This window comes from Dendropsophus ebraccatus, chromosome 3, assembly GCF_027789765.1.
Source record: "Dendropsophus ebraccatus isolate aDenEbr1 chromosome 3, aDenEbr1.pat, whole genome shotgun sequence".
In the NCBI taxonomy this organism is placed as follows: domain Eukaryota; kingdom Metazoa; phylum Chordata; class Amphibia; order Anura; family Hylidae; genus Dendropsophus; species Dendropsophus ebraccatus.
In genome coordinates this window covers 76,386,821-76,403,064 of record NC_091456.1, presented here as the reverse complement: position 1 = coordinate 76,403,064, position 16,244 = coordinate 76,386,821, and the positions used below count along the sequence as shown (strand labels likewise).

General features: G+C 42.6%; 1 protein-coding gene across 3 annotated transcripts in view; it reads left to right on the top strand.

The window, feature by feature from the left end:
- FOCAD (focadhesin) overlaps positions 1-16,244 on the top strand; it is a 179,129-nt gene that overhangs the window by 62,092 nt on the left and 100,793 nt on the right. For all 3 annotated transcript variants that reach the window (XM_069962033.1, XM_069962032.1, XM_069962034.1), the window contains exon 11: positions 771-1,031. In XM_069962033.1, coding sequence (XP_069818134.1) covers positions 771-1,031 — 261 coding nt within the window. The remainder of the gene's footprint in view (positions 1-770; positions 1,032-16,244) is intronic.

Genomic DNA, 16,244 nt, shown 5'->3' with positions numbered 1-16,244 from the left:
GCTATGGCCTTTTAAGCACAAGGAGGAAAAAGGGGTCCAGAAGGGGTTAACGAAGTTGTGTTACAAAGTATCTTTATTAAAAGAGGATGTACCATCAGGTACATCCTCTTTATTCTGACTCTGCGCATCGCGGGCAAGCCGGTGCCGCGGTCCGTTTTTTTTTTTTTTTTTTTTGAGCCGCGGCCCGGTTCCTGTGTACGGCGCCGTTGTATCCACGGGTATCGGGCCGGCCCTGTATGAGGCGGCTCCTTTAGAATCAATTGATTCTAAAGGAGCCGCATCATAGAGGGGAGGGAATTCCCACCCACTGGGTGCTGGCTGGCCCGCCTCCTGTCCTTCAGCTCCAGCTCGAGACCTGTGGATAGAATGGCGCCATACATGTTAACCGGGTCGAGGTTCAAAAAATTGGATGGTACATCCTCTTTAAAGCAGTGTGTGTGTGTGTGTGTGTGTATATATATTTATTTTTACATATTTTTACTCTCCAAAGTATCTCTTAATGTGGAAGTGCAGTGTTAGTCTATGGTGATGAAGATGATGCTTCTCATACTGTGCTGCATGGGCTCAGAATGTAAAAGTAATCTATTTTTACAGATTCTGATGTGCTTCATGCAAAGCCACTACCAGTTTTGAAATGAACAGAGGCACCTAATGTCCTTGCATAGTCCCTCCGAATGACCACTGTGATTATACCACATGACAGCAGTGGATACAAATTGTATTAAGATTAGTAGTCTTAATTCTTTGTATTTTTCCTTTTTACAATGTAGCCCTGTGTGATGCTGCCTCTTCCCCTGACTACCTGGCACTGCACAGTGACTGTTACCCTGAACATCCTAAACATGCTTACAGACGATAGAACAGCTTCCTGCAACTGGCTGTCTTCTCTGTCTTCGATGCTCCCTTTCACCAATTGTGTTCCTACGCACATATCACTGCTCCTGGGATTTTTGCTTATCCGTGAGGAAGGACAAAATTTAAAAAAGGTTCTAAAAGTTACTACTGAAGTTGCCAAAACCGATTCCTCTCAGGTAGGTAACACACAATTTTTTTTTATATACGCCATTTTTTATATCAGGATCATTGAGTGTCAGTTTGGTTGCATCCTATAAAGAGTGCACATTTCTTTGTTATAAAGGTTACCACTTTTACAAACATTGGGTCTGTGATATATAAAATCCTATATATTGACCACACTTATGAATAAGTATTTTCTGGAATGAGATTAAGTCTGTCTGTTATGTAAATTATAGATAAGGTTCACAGCTGTAAAGAAAGTAAAATGACAAGTTACATGACAGCATACCATATCTTTTGGGCTATAAAACACAATCTGCTGTAAAGAACTGAAAATAAGCATAAAATATTTAGTGTCACAAACTTTGCTGGTCCAGGTTTGAAGAGCACGTTTAATAGTTAGATCCTGTTCACTTAGTGTCATTATCTTCTAAACACCGTAACAAAATGCAGTGGCGCATATAACTATTGTGTTACATTTAGCTATCTATTTTAGATGGGTTTCACAAGAAAGTAGTATGACTACTCCTTCAGGTGCAGGAGCTTACTGTACATACTCCTTCCAGCGCACACACAATAAAAACCTTTTCTATTGGTACCGTATTAAAAAATGAGGGTCTTAGCAAACCATTTAATCAAAACGAGTGTACCATGTCACCACGTTAAGATGTCCTACTCTTTCATTCCCACACTAGCAATGGCCTCTCCTGGGCTAACATTAAGCCTACAAACTGGGCAGTTATGATACAACTAATCTCTATTTTAAAGGACAAGTGCCATGAAAAACTTTTTCCCAGTAATTGAAGCACATTACAAAGTTATATAACACAGTAATCAGGTCTGTCGACAGTAATCAGGTCTGTGTGAGTCAGGACACTTCCTGGTGGGGGGTGGAGGGGGGAAAAGACAGGGAAGGGAGGCAGATAGGTGATTGAAGCACATTACAGAGTTATATAACTTTGTAATGTGTTTCAATTACTGGGAAAAAGTTTTTCATGGCACTTGTCCTTTAAGCACCCACTGGACATTGGTGAAGTCCAAGCCAACAGAAGGTAGCCACACCCCCCACATACAACAGAATGAATGGTTTGCTAAGATCCTCATTTTGTTAATATCTATAGAGTAGGTTTTTATTGTGTGTATGCCGGGGAGAGTGTATAAGGTAAGCCCCTGCACCTGTGAGTTTATTTGCCTTTGCTTTAGCTACATGCGGCGTGCAAACTACAGTGTAAACAGAGGCATTGGAGTACTGCCAATTTCTGTTATTTTCATGTGATAGAGACATGTCAAAGTTTTGATTGGTTGGAGTCTGGGTGCAAAGGACTTTTCTTTACTCATACTAGTGATTCCAGACACTTTGGGGGGACATTTATTAAGACCAGCTTACTTGTATGCTGATCTTAAATTAGTGCGCAGGAGCTGGCGTAAATCATGGTAAATTAAGTGCGGGAGGAGGCCATGTGTCCTCCACAGCGCAACCTTCATAAATGTGATTCCCTCTGTGATTCCCCTATGTCAATTTGTAAAGCCTGCCCTGCACTATTCTTTTTGTACTGTCCAAAGATAGCTTGAAGTCGAGGCACTCACCACTGCTTCTTCATAAAAATCACTCTCTTTATTCACATAAATGCAGGTACATAGATCCAGACAGACGGTTGAACGTGCGACAGCCTCTTTTGTGTGCACAACTTACACGCTTCCTCTCGGCACTGACGTCATTACGTTACACAGTCCTTTTAAAAGGACTGTGTAACATGCACAACCATACAGCAAACACATTGGCGGAAATTTATCAAACATGGTGTAAAGTGAAACTGGCTCAGTTGCCCCTAGCAACCAATCAGATTCCACCTTTCATTTTTCAAAGAGTCTGTGAGGAATAAAATGTGGAATCTGATTGGTTGCTAGGGGCAACTGAGCCAATTTCACTTTACACCATGTTTGATAAATCTCCCCCATTATGTATACATATACACATGACTACACACGTAACTCAGCTACATCTATACATGGAAAGTCCTGCAGTAGAAGAGAGGAGTTTGTGGATGTGGATGACCACACAGTTCTCTTGAAATAGAGGTGAATCTGTGCTTTCCTAAACATTAGGGAAGTAGTCAGAAATCAGACATCTCTGACTGCAGACTGATAATAATATTTATCCAGCCTAGGCAGTACTTGCTAAGCTAAATACATGAGCAGTAGTTAAAGGGAACCAATCACACTAAAATTGGGCATAAAGGTAAGGAAACGTGCTGGTACATCAGCCAGCACGCTTCCTAACCACCCCCCTGTCCCCCCCGTCCCATGAACATTCAGCCCGCAAAGTTAGTTTAATCGTGTCCCGCGCTCTATGCAAACTACCATACAAGTAGTCACGGTGGCCGGGACGGCTGTTCGAGTAGTCACGGTGGGCGGGGTCTTCGTCAAGTAGTCACTGGGTCCTGGGCCGGCTCCTGCGCTGTAATCACGCCCCTCCGGGCGTGTTGTAAAGCGGCGCCTGGTGACGTCACTCGGGAGGGCGGCATTGCACGTCGGCCACGCCGACGTCTTTACTAAGCTGCGCATGCGCAGTACAGTGGGTGAAGCCGCTGCTGTACTACGCCGCACAAGCGCAGTACAGCAGCGTCTTCTCAGGCTGCACTGCGCATGCGCAGTGACATCACCGGGCGCCGCTTTACAACACACTCGGAGGGGCGTGATTACAGCGCAGGAGCCGGCCCAGGACCCAGTGACTACTTGACGAATACCCCGCCCACCGTGACTACTCGAACAGCCGTCCCGCCCACCGTGACTACTTGTATGGTAATTTGCATAGAGCGCGGGACACGATTAAAGGGAACCTGTCACCCCCCGTGCCGGGGTGACAGGCTCCCGACCCCCCGTTAGAGCCCCCTATACTTACCTAATCCCGCCGGGTCCCGCTTCTGTCGGTGGTCAGGTGATGAAGATCTCAGCCGCTGCAGCCCGGCGCGCGCGCTGAGAGATGAGTCCAACACCCATAGAGAATGACAGGAGAGTCCAGCGCTCCGTCATTCTCTATGGGTGTTGGACTCATCTCTCAGCACGCGCGCCGGGCTGCAGTGGCTGAGATCTTCATCACCCGACCACCTCCAGAAGCGGGACCCGGCGGGATTAGGTAAGTATAGGGGGCTCTAACGGGGGGTCGGGAGCCTGTCACCCCGGCACGGGGGGTGACAGGTTCCCTTTAAACTAACTTTTAATATGGTACCAATAAAAACTATAGATCATGGCCCATAACATGAGCCCCCAACTATCCCAGTTGGTGATAAAATAAGCATTATGGCTCTTAGGGCCCTATTACACTGAAAGAAATCTGAAAAATTATTATATCATTCATATTTAAGTGACAATCTTTTGGTGTATATGCAGGCAATGATCAAACAATTAAGGAAAACTTGTGCGCATATGGGTGATCACATCTTTTCAGTTGACCATTATATCATTATTAATCATTCGCAAAACCTATTTGTTCGTAATTACAATTGTTCGTATACTATAGTATATGAACAATCATAATTACAGTCGTAATTGTGATTGTAACTAACAACTATAGTTCTGTGTGTTATGGTGAATGATTTCAGGTTGTTCCCAAAAGCTCTTGTTTGCAATCATTTATCAGTGTATACGGAAAATCATTTTGTCTAATAGGACCCCTAGAAGGTGAGGAGGAACAGTGTGACATGGACATCCATGCATCAATGACCTTTGGTCATGCAGGGGTTAAATAGGGTGACACCAGTCAGACCACATGAAATTTAAAACCTTTAATAACTACTGACAGTGCTATATAGTTGAGGAGGTAGTTAGCACATACTTTTTATGGGTCGATTGTCATGCAATTTTCACACATAACTGATCCTGGAGAGTTCTCATCATAGGGAACCCAGTTCACTGCACAGGAAGTTACCACTCAGGATTAAAACTTCCTCTTCTCAGTCATGCAAGGTATATTTACACTGCTAAAACCTTCACTTATCTATTGCTGTTGGCAGTCTTGCATGAGGGTCTACTAAAGGCATGCTAGGGCAGTCAATTCAGACCTCTTCCTGGGAGGTATTGTGTGATCCAACTATATATATATATATATATATATATATATATATATATATATATATATATATATATATATATATATAATTTTGTGTGTGTGTATCTGAGATTGCTCTCCAGTAAATATATCCCTCTTTGTCACTGCAGCTTTTTATCTGATACTGTGCTTACGAGGAGCAAAGGTGTCCGGTGTTTAAAGAGGATGTACCACCCGGTACATCCTCTTTAACCTGAACCCACGCTTAGAATGAATGGAGCTGCGTCATACAGGGGAGGGAATACCCTCCAACTGAGGGCGGCCCGGCCCGCCTCCAGTGCTTCAGCACCGCCCGGTACCGCTGGATCGAACGGCGCTGTGCACGGGAACCGGGCGGCGTTTCGAAAAACCGGACCGCGGTGCCGGCGCCAATTGATCCGTGGGTTCAGGTTAAAGAGGATATACCTGGTGGTACATCCTCTTTAAGGTGCTCTATATTATTGCATGTTTGACATAAGAAATCTAGACATTGATCACCTCCCCTGGTGGACATATAATGAAGATACTCTTGGATTCCTTTTTGTCTGGATTTTATAATTGGTCCCCCTGCAATGAATGATATATCTCTCTGCCTGTGTGTTGTTGTTTGTCTTTTTGAATGATAGAACCTCCTCCCAAGGTTAGCACTTGTCTTCTCGGTACACTGCAAAGGTTTCATTGCTGGTGCCCATGTCTTTGCACTTATTATCCTATTGATCATCGTTACGTTTTTCGCATGTATCTATACTTGTCAGGTTAGATTTGTCCCTAAGACCTTTCTTTTTATTGTATGTTTGTGTTTAACTATGTCTCTTTATTTATACTTGTATCTAACTATTTCTCTTTATTACTATTTTAATTGTTAGTCACAAATGAGGTACCACTGGATACAGTAAAAGCAAAAAAGTTAAAGGAGAACTCTGTGCTGGGGTGATTTTTGGCAGAGTACTGGTGAGATAGAAAGAATTAGCTTGCTCTCACCTTCCCCCCCCCCCCTCCAGTGCTGTTGCCGTTATCCCACAGCTCCATTCCCCTGGTCCTGGCTACTTCAGGGTTTGAGCGGGACCTGGGACATGGCGTGCCAGGCCGCTCAGCCACTCAGCATCTATAGCGAGTCCCACCTCGGCCGCTAACTGGCTGAGCGGGCCTAACACGTCACGTCCGGGTCCTCACTCAGATCTAGAAGCGGCTGGGCCTGGGAGACTAGAGTTACGGGATACCAGCACCAGGACTGGAGGAGGAGGTGAGAGCATGTTACGTCTTTCATCCACCCACTCCCTAGCACAGCTAAAAATCACCCCAGCCTGGAGTTCTCCTTAACGTTTTAGAGTCACTGGGGAAAGAGGAGTATACAGTGGTGCCTTGGATTACGAGCATAATTCGTTCCAGGACTATGCTTGTAATCCAAATCCACTCTTAAACCAAAGCAAATTTTCCCGTAAGAAATCATTGAAATGCAAACAATTGGTTCCTTACCCCAAAAATAATGATTTTATATTCTGAATAACATGTAAAACAAATGAAACAAACATTCAGAAACAGCAGTATATGTGATGATATAAGTTACTGTACAGTATAGCAAACAGCATGTGGAGTATAATGTATAGTAACTGCATAAACCTGAAAAACAGCCGCAGTTTGTAGATACAGGATAGAGCTGCAGATCCCCATTATGCAGTAGCGTAGTACAACAGGCTAGAATAGATAAGCAGGGCTGCTGTCAGAGATCCGTGTGGTCACATGACAGCAATGGGGAAGGGATGTATGTTCAGCATGGACCAATCAGGACTGACATAGACTGCAGGGAGCATGAAAGAATGAGCAGGACATGTGTAAGCACTTACATGCAGCACTATCTTTCCGGGGGGAGAGAGATGTTACGGCTATGGAAAGATTACCTTCACAATCCTGTCCCCTGATGCAAGCCCTAGCCTGAAGTGGATCTGCTATGATATGGACGGTGAGGGAGACTTCCTGAGTCAGAGTACAGTGCTGTAGACCCCGCTATGCAGACCAAGCCCCTCTCCCACTCCTGCTCCCACCCAGTACAGGGAGCTTGTAAACCAAAGCAATGCTCTTAAACCAAGTCACAATTTTGAAAAAACTGTGAGCTTTTAAACCAAAACGCTCTTAAACCAAGTTACTCTTAAACCATGGTACCACTGTATTTACTGTGGACTAATCCTCAGATAGAAATAGTTGTACTAAAGGCATGCTGGCCCCTTTTATAATTTAATTAATACCTTTAACAGCAAAGAAGTATCTCTTGTCAATGTGTCTCCAACAGGCTATTTCTTTTACATAATTAATTTTTAATCAATACTTTTTTTTTTTTTTTATATCATCTTTATTTATAAATTTTTATGTAAAAAAAAAACAAAATAATTAAGAATCCAATAAAAAAAGAAAACATTATACAAAGAGAGAATCACCATATTAAGATTAATTCATTCCATCAGTCCTTCAAAGGAATATCAAATCCCCACCAAGCGAAACTGAGGGCCGGGCTTCATAGGTAACAACATTCAGGGTGGCGTAACCAAATCACCACATAAGTTACAAATAACCGTACTATGGGCCGATGTGAGTAAACCCCGTCCCAATCAACAAAACATCCTAGATACCTTATTATAGGGTTAATCTGCAACCGTATTTACGGGATCAAGCTGAGGGACCTCACTGAACCCCAAGAAGGCGACATCCGACCAGCCAAACTCGATACGACTATCAACCAGGAAGAGAGGACCCAACCTCAAGTCAATGATAATTAAAAGAAAAAAAAAAAAGAAAACAAAAAAGGAAAAAAACAACAAACAGGAGTCTCTTATTTACATATTTCATGCTTTTAATTTCTATTTCCTTAAATTCATTAGGACTCGTGACTCAACTAAAGTGAGTCGCTATTGTCAATCTATAACTACCACACAGCTCATCTGCCGGACACATCCATAGAGACCAGGATTTCACATGGCACTCAGAATCTATCTTAATACCCCTTGTCCCATTATTACTCCCCTGGTCTCCTAATAAACAGTGAGCATGTGTATTTAAACAGATAACTCAATACACAAACAGTCCACCAACTTCCGTCCCCTAAAAAAGGACTTACAGCCTTAAGAGATACTCCTAAGAAAAGAAAAAAAAAAACAAAAGGGAAAGGTCACTCTCAATTCCTTGCTAGGTCCCATCAATAATAACCAGTCCGATATCACCCCATCGACGCCACGCGATAAGCCCCTCAACACATCTCCCGTTTACTAAATCCCAAGTGACTATAATAACTCCTAACTTCACATCTAACTCCTCTAGCATAGGGGTCCCTCCAATCGGCCCACAGATCACAAAGTTTAAACAAAAAAACCCCCACTTCGAAAAATTCACGTAAATACTCTCCACGTATAATATACATTTAAATAACAATGCAACTCCCCCCCCCCATCCCATTGACTCCCCCCCCCCCCAAAAAAAAAATAAAAATAAAAAAATCTCACTCCTCGCCTCCTCCCCTCCTACATACACCTAGAACCTACTAACTAATACTTCTCATGCTTCCCAATCCAACCACCTCCCCCATGATTCATTGAACCTCTCAGATTCCCCTCTCTTCCTTGACTCATACTGCTCCATCATAATAACATAACTCATTTCCTTTTTCCAATCCCCAAAAGTAGGTTCACGGGGTATTTTCCATTTCTTTAAAATACAGTTCCTGGCAGCAAACAAGGCCTTATGTATGACTCTTTTTTTTTTAGATGACGGGCAAGCCACATCTGAAAGATCTCCCAGGAGACACTGTTTAGTATTCCCACATATGTTAATTCCAGTTACTTTAGTTATATGTTGTATAATATCCCCCCAATACCGATGGAGTTTGGGACATCGCCAAAGAAGATGGATTAGATCTCCCCCCTCGCTCTTACATCTATTACATTTATTCGACTGAACTAATTTCATTCTAAATAATTTCACCGGTGTATAGTGCACCCTATAAATAATAAATAATTGAGATATCCTTTGGCTAGAACTTAAGCTAGTGTACCAAACAGATTCAAACACATAATCCCAATCAACATCCGACCCAATATCAAATTCCCACTTATCTTTAAATGTAGTGTCGCTAACGACTTTGTCATACTGTGATATCTTTTTATAAATTCTGCCTATAAGACCCTTCTTTACTCTTGTGACTTTCTCATCAAATAAAACGTGCGGTATAACCAAAAATTTACTGTGATCGACTGTGCTTTTAGTTGCATGTGTCACTTGCCAGTACCAAAACTGTGAAGTGTTAGGAATGCCGAATTCTGTGACCAACATATCTAGTGGTTTAAGAGCTCCACCTTCATCAAATATGTGATTGACTTTTGTGACTCCATATTTGCCCCAAAAATTATAATCAACAATTTTATAAAAATGTACGAGCGAGGGATTACCCCATAATGGGGTAAATTCATTACTATTATGCATATTAAATTTTTTCTTAACCACCTGCCATACTTGTCCCATCATATGCCAAATGGGTTCTGTAGATCTATCAAATTTTTCACTGGACTCGAGTATAGAAGGAAGATCGGGTCGAAAACTATCAATCATATTTGGCCATTTATTGGTGAAGTCGAAGTCCTTCCACCTAATTATATAGGACATTTGTGCTGCCAAGAAATATCTCTCAAACTCGGGCAATCTCAATCCTCCTTCTTTCCTCCCGCATGTGAGGGTTGCATATTTTATTCTTACCATCTTGTTCTTCCAAATTAAAGCATTACACATTTTAGTAATTATTTTAAAATACTGTCTACTTATCCATACAGGAGAATTATAGAGCACGTATAGAATTTTGGGCAATATCACCATCTTCACTATACCAACCCTAGCCACCATCCCCACAGGGAGCTTATTCCAGACCTTAATTTTCTTATATATGTCATCAATTATAGGCAACAAGTTGTTATCTAGATATGACTTTAAATCGGAAGAGATCTCAATACCGAGGTATTTAAAAGTCCCCCCAAAAGGAACAGCACTCAGCTGACCACAGTCTGCTCTATCTCCCTCAGAAAGAAACAAGATAGAAGATTTTTTCCAATTGATAGAGAATCCCGAGTATAGACCAAAATTATTAATAAACTCAATGAGTAATCCTAGGGAGGAATGGACGTTGGAGAGAAAAAGTAGCATGTCGTCCGCAAACATAGACGTCTTCTCTTCTTTATTGCCATATTTAAAGCCCTCCACACCAACAAAATTTCTCAGGCCAATAGCAAGGGGCTCAAAGGCAATATCGAACAATAAAGGCGAGAGGGGACAACCTTGCCATGTACCCCTAGTTAACCTAAAAGAAGCTGAATTAACCAATACCCTAGCAGACGGTTTATTATACAACAATTGAATCCATCGTATAAAAGTAGCACCAAAACCCATTCTCTTAAGTACTATCTAAAGAAATTCCCACTCAATGCGGTCGAATGCCTTGGTGGCGTCAAGAGCAATAATCGCCTTGCCCCCAGGGGTATTATCAGACTCTTGTATATTAACAAATGCCCTCCGGATATTGTAATACACCCCCCTAGCAGCCATAAAACCGGACTGATCTTTATGGATCAGCTTATCAACTACCGTCAGGAGCCGGTTGGACAATAATTTCGCCAAAATTTTGGCATCAGCATTGATCAGGGAGATAGGACGGTAAGAATCGGGGCTCACCGCATCCTTCCCCTCTTTAAGAATCAAAGCAATTGACGCTTCTCTTATAGACTCAGGAAGGACACCCTCTAAATATGCGTTATTAAAGACCTCCAAGAGTTCCTCAATTAGCCTACCCCCAGTCCGTTTATAGAATTCTATAGGAATGCCATCAGAGCCCGAAGCCTTACCGTCACACATCTCCCCCACCACCTTCAGACATTTGCCCTTAGTAAAAGGAACCTCTAAAGCCTCTCTCTCCTCCTGGGATATAGATGGTATATATATCTTCTCCAAGTAAGCCTCAATTTCAACATTACTACAGGTACACTCGGAGGTATAAAGATCTCTATAATATCACTCAAAAACCTTTAGGATATCGTCTGTGGATGTAGCAACCACCTCACCATCTTTAATTGCCACAATCCCACGCTTCCTTTCCTGAACACGAATAATTCTCGCTAGATATTTTCCGGGGGCTTCCCCCTCCACTCTATATTTTGCCTGGAGAAACTGGTTTTTGAATTCTAGATCACTCAGACTCTCCTGCTCCCACTTCTCCCTCTCCAACGTCCATGCATCCCAATCCTCCCTCGAATGTGACTCTCTATATCTCATCTCTTTCTCCTGGACAACTTCATGGAGCTTTTCCAATCTCAGCTTTACCTGCCTTTTTCTATAGGAAATTTTACGATGGAAAGAACCTCTTAACGTGGCCTTGAATGCATCCCAAACATAATTAATTGGAGCAGATCCCTTATTATCCAAAAAAAAAATTTCAGTCTCCTTCTCCAAATCAATATCAAGGTGCTGTAACCATATGGGATTAATCCTAATAGGTTGTACCTCCCTCCTCTCCTCGGTTTCTATGGTTATACCCAAAGGGGTATGATCAGAGAAACCTCTCTTTCCAAACCCAATCTTACTTACAATACCAATTGCCCTATCATTCCCAAGTGCCAAGTCAATTCTCGACATAGTTTTATGAGTTTTATTCACACAGGAATAATCCTGCTTATCGCCCATCTTTACTCTCCAAATATCCCACCAACCCAACTCATCGGCTATCCTTTTTAGAGGGGATTGGGACATCTATACCCTCCATCCTCAATCTATCCCTTGAATCTTCAAACACCGCGTTAAAATCCCCAATCCAAATCACAGGGCACTCAGCCATTGAATTCACAATATGATCAATTTCAAGAAAGAGAGTCTGAGTAAAGGGTGGAGGGAAATAAACTGCCGCTAAGACCAACTCCACTTTTTCACATATCAGATGCAGAATGACATATCGACCATATGTATCTACTTTATGTTTTAATATTCTAACTGCCAAGGCTCTATGGATAAGTATGGAAACCCCCCTGGAATAAGATGAGAAGAGTGAGTGATATGCTTCGTGAGCCCACCTCTTTTGGATCCAATGTATGGAGTCGTTGGACAGGTGTGTTTCTTGTAGACAGACTATCGCAGGTAAGTATCTATTAATGGCATCAAATATAGCGACCCGCTTTCTTCTGTCAGCCAATCCCCTTATATTCCAAGATACCACGCTAAACCTACCCATTTCTCACTCTATCCACCTCACTGGGCCTAGAATAATTAACCCATAGTGTTCTATTACAACAATACAGAAAACAGAAAAAGGGCAGAGTAAAATGATCAAAAAGGTGAAGATTTGGAAAGGAGGGAAGTAGAATAGATAAAGAACAGAGGTAGCCACAGAAGAGGCAAGACCAGGAGCGAGAGGAGAGAGAAAGGAGAGAAAAAAAAAAAAAAAAACCCCGCCCGCCTCTATGATCACTCAAAGATGTCTGAAGAAATTTAGCGATCTTCTACCTCCTTTGCTACTTTGAGAGGACAACGTAGAAAAACCTCCCGACTTCCTGCTATTAGGATCCTCCGCCCTCTTCTTTGCTCCCATTCTTTTCTATTTTCCACCTTTCTTTATCCTCTCTCCTTTTTTTTCCCCTCGTCCCCTCTCTCTTCACCACTCTACTTAATTCTTGTATATAAATCACCAACCATTAAAATTCATTAATATTACACCTTATCTGTTATAAATTAACCCTTGAGAAAAATTCATACCAGGTTGCAATTTCAGAGATAAAGTTCATATATATACACCTAGAGGGAGAAAAGGCAATTCATATATATATATACACCTTGAAGGAGAGACCAAGGGGGTATCGCATCTATAATGGAATCATATACCCAGTGAAATCAGTTCAGGTAAAGAGAAGAGTGGTTAGGTACTAAGAGACATCCAATACGGCCAAATTGCCTGCGGTAAGTAATTGTCCAGGGCGCAAATGATGCCACTCTGCAAGAAGGATTTTAAACCTAGCGGAGGGAAAAGATCATACGCATATATCATTAGCTGTTTCGTGAAAATGTATTCCTTAATTACTCAGTCTTTCTCAAGCAGCGACCGCGGGTATATAAGTAAGTAGACTCGAAAGTTCAAAAACAGGGCAAGCATGTCTCCATATCTTACTTTAAAATAAATTAGGCAGATCTCACCCTAGTAGCGGTATGTCTCCAGTCAATAGTCTCCTGACAAAGCAAAATAACCATTCGGCCCTCGGTTCACACGTGGTGACTCCAACTCGCTCCTGGATCTCCCTCTCCCACAAGCAGATCAGGCACCATCAGCCCACGGCGTCTCCTCCGCTCCTCTCCCAGTCAGCAGGACCATCTCGGCAACCTCGAAGCACAGCAGCACGGCTCCTCACGATCCCCACACCGCACTCTGGCGTCCCACGTGGTCAACAGGAAGCTGTCATCACCTGGTCACGTGGCGTCACTCCTCTCCACCTCCGGACCTCGCCAGACAAGGACCCTCGCCACACGGAAGGGAAACACTGCAGCCAAACACTTCGGCGCCCAGGTCAGGTACATCCCGGGGAAAACCACACAAGCCAGCTCCTAGATTATCAGGCGAGTGGAGGAGGACGAGAGCAGGAGCGAACGCACGTCACGTCCGCTCACATGGCAAGCTCCACCCCCTTCAATTTTTAATCAATACTTAAACACTTACTTAGTCTGATATCACACAGTTAAAATATTGCTTTCAAAAAGGTAGGCTGGAAACTGAATCCCATAAATAATTATGTGCTACAAAATTTGTAATCTCGCAAGTAATAAAGGAGCTCATGTAGCCATTTAGATACACTTGAACTGAATCTGTCAGGTCAATACCAGGTACAGAGCTGGAGACACAGGCAAATTGGTGATGGGGAGATAAAACTAATCATGCCTCTTTCTTTGTTGATGGCCATTTGCAGAGTTATAAAATTGCATTTTTGCTTGGAAGCTGAAGTGCTACACAAGGGGGCTCAGCCCCCAGGATGGGTGGGATAGGTGAGAAGAAGGTGTGCATGCTGAGCTGAGCATCACTTGTGTAGCACTTCAACTTCCTAGGAAAAATGTATTTTATAACTCTGCAAATGGCCACCATCAAATTCATAGCCATCATTAGTTGTATCTCGCTACCACCTAGCTGCCTGTGTCTGCAGTTCTGCACCTGGTCTGGACCTGATAGATTCCCTTTAATGGTACCTGACCTCTGATTTGTAAGGTTCTTTTTGTAAATGTAGTATGAAGAACACTCATCAAAATCAATATACTTTTCTCCATCTACTGTAGTTGTGCTCAAGAAATCTTTCCATTTTCCATCTCATCCTTAAATCCGGTTCCTCTTTTGTTAGACTGTATGATTATGTGTCAGCATTCATAGCGGTATGAACGCTTTCCCAGGGACAGCCGTTCCAGACACATTGAATGAAGCAATGGACAGTGGAAAATTACATGCAATTAAAAGACGGGGAAGAGAATGTGAGAATATAACACACTTGCACAGTATTAATTAGATAGATGACCTAGCTACTGAATATTTAGGAATGAGATGGGATGCAAAATGCCCCTAGTTGCTTAGCAACGGGCTTCCCCGGCTCCTGAGCGGTCCACTTATGTCTGGAACTAATGATTCGTCCTGTGCACTTATCCAGCTGTTGGATAATTCAGGGTGTGCAAGTTTCTGCAGTTTACCCCTTCTCTGCCGCCTTCTTGTCAGAGTACATGCAGAGCTAGGCAGACAATATTGCCATTTAGATTTTTAGTTCTGTCCGTTCTTTTGTTACATAACATTGTCCGTCCCTGGGTGAAGAATGCTGTTTCCTGGAGCAGCAGGAATGTCTTATTCAAGCCTAAATGCATATTATTAAACACACATTGTACAATAGAAGAAACTACAGACTCTTATTTGCATTACCTGGCACTTACTTGTTTAACAACTACTGTATATAGAAAAGAACTTACACTACTTAATAGTCACAATGGGGGAGATTTATCAAACATGCCCAGATGCCACCTAGCAACCAATCAGATTCCACCTTTCATTTCTCACAGAAAATGAAAAGTGGAATCTGATTGGTTGCTAGGGGCAACTGAGTCAGTTTCGCGTTACACCATGTTTGATAAATCTCACCCATTGTGACTATTAACTAGTGTAAGTTCTTTTCTATATACAGTAGTTGTTAAGCAACTAATATAATATAATATTTATTTGTATAGCGCCATGTCACACTTGTATATAGTCAAGCTTTACTAGTTAAATATTTTATATACGCACACAGGCTATCAAGCTGCTATAGTAAGATTGGGGCTTTTTGCATCCAATCACAGCTCGTCTTTCATTTCTTGCATTGCTCTGCTATAATAATAGCTAAGCCCTGATTAGTTTCTAGGGGCAACAAAGAGACTCTTACTATAAGACTGCTCTTTAAATCTTCCCCACAGTTTTTATTTCAAAAACACTTTAAACAGTATATAGCCCTATCTGATATCAATATGTCACAGCTTCCTCCCTTCCCATATGTCTTATCCTGTCCTCTTGCTGATATTAGTTTACTAGATATGTATTTTAAGCAAATAGTGGCACTCGGAGGCTCTTTACATAACTAAAGACCCTATTCCATGGAACGATTATCGGCCATATTCAGCCGATAATCATCCCATGGAATAGAAGGCAACGATCAGCCAACATCGTTTATGTCGGCTGATCGTTGCAGACGTTTGTTTCAAACATGTTGAAAAACAAGCGACTGTGATAGCAGTGATCTGCTGCCATTGCCCCGTGGAATAGCGGCGGCAGCAGACTGCCGCTATCCCCTATGGGCTGCCCGGACGATCTAGCTATCCCCCGGGCAGCTCCCCGCGGCCCCTCTCGCACTCACTCGCTGCCGCCATGTGTAATAGCGGTGGCAACGAGCAGGAAACCAGGAGCAAACGAGTGCTGACATCGCTCGTTTGCTCCGCTCCATCGACCCGTGGAAAAGGGGCTTTACTCAGATCATTTAGGCAAGTGGTGGCTGTCTGCACTGACTTGGTCAAGAGGAATCATTCAGGCAGTGCTTCAATTATGGAGGCTGTTAAAGGGAACCATTCACCCCGTGGC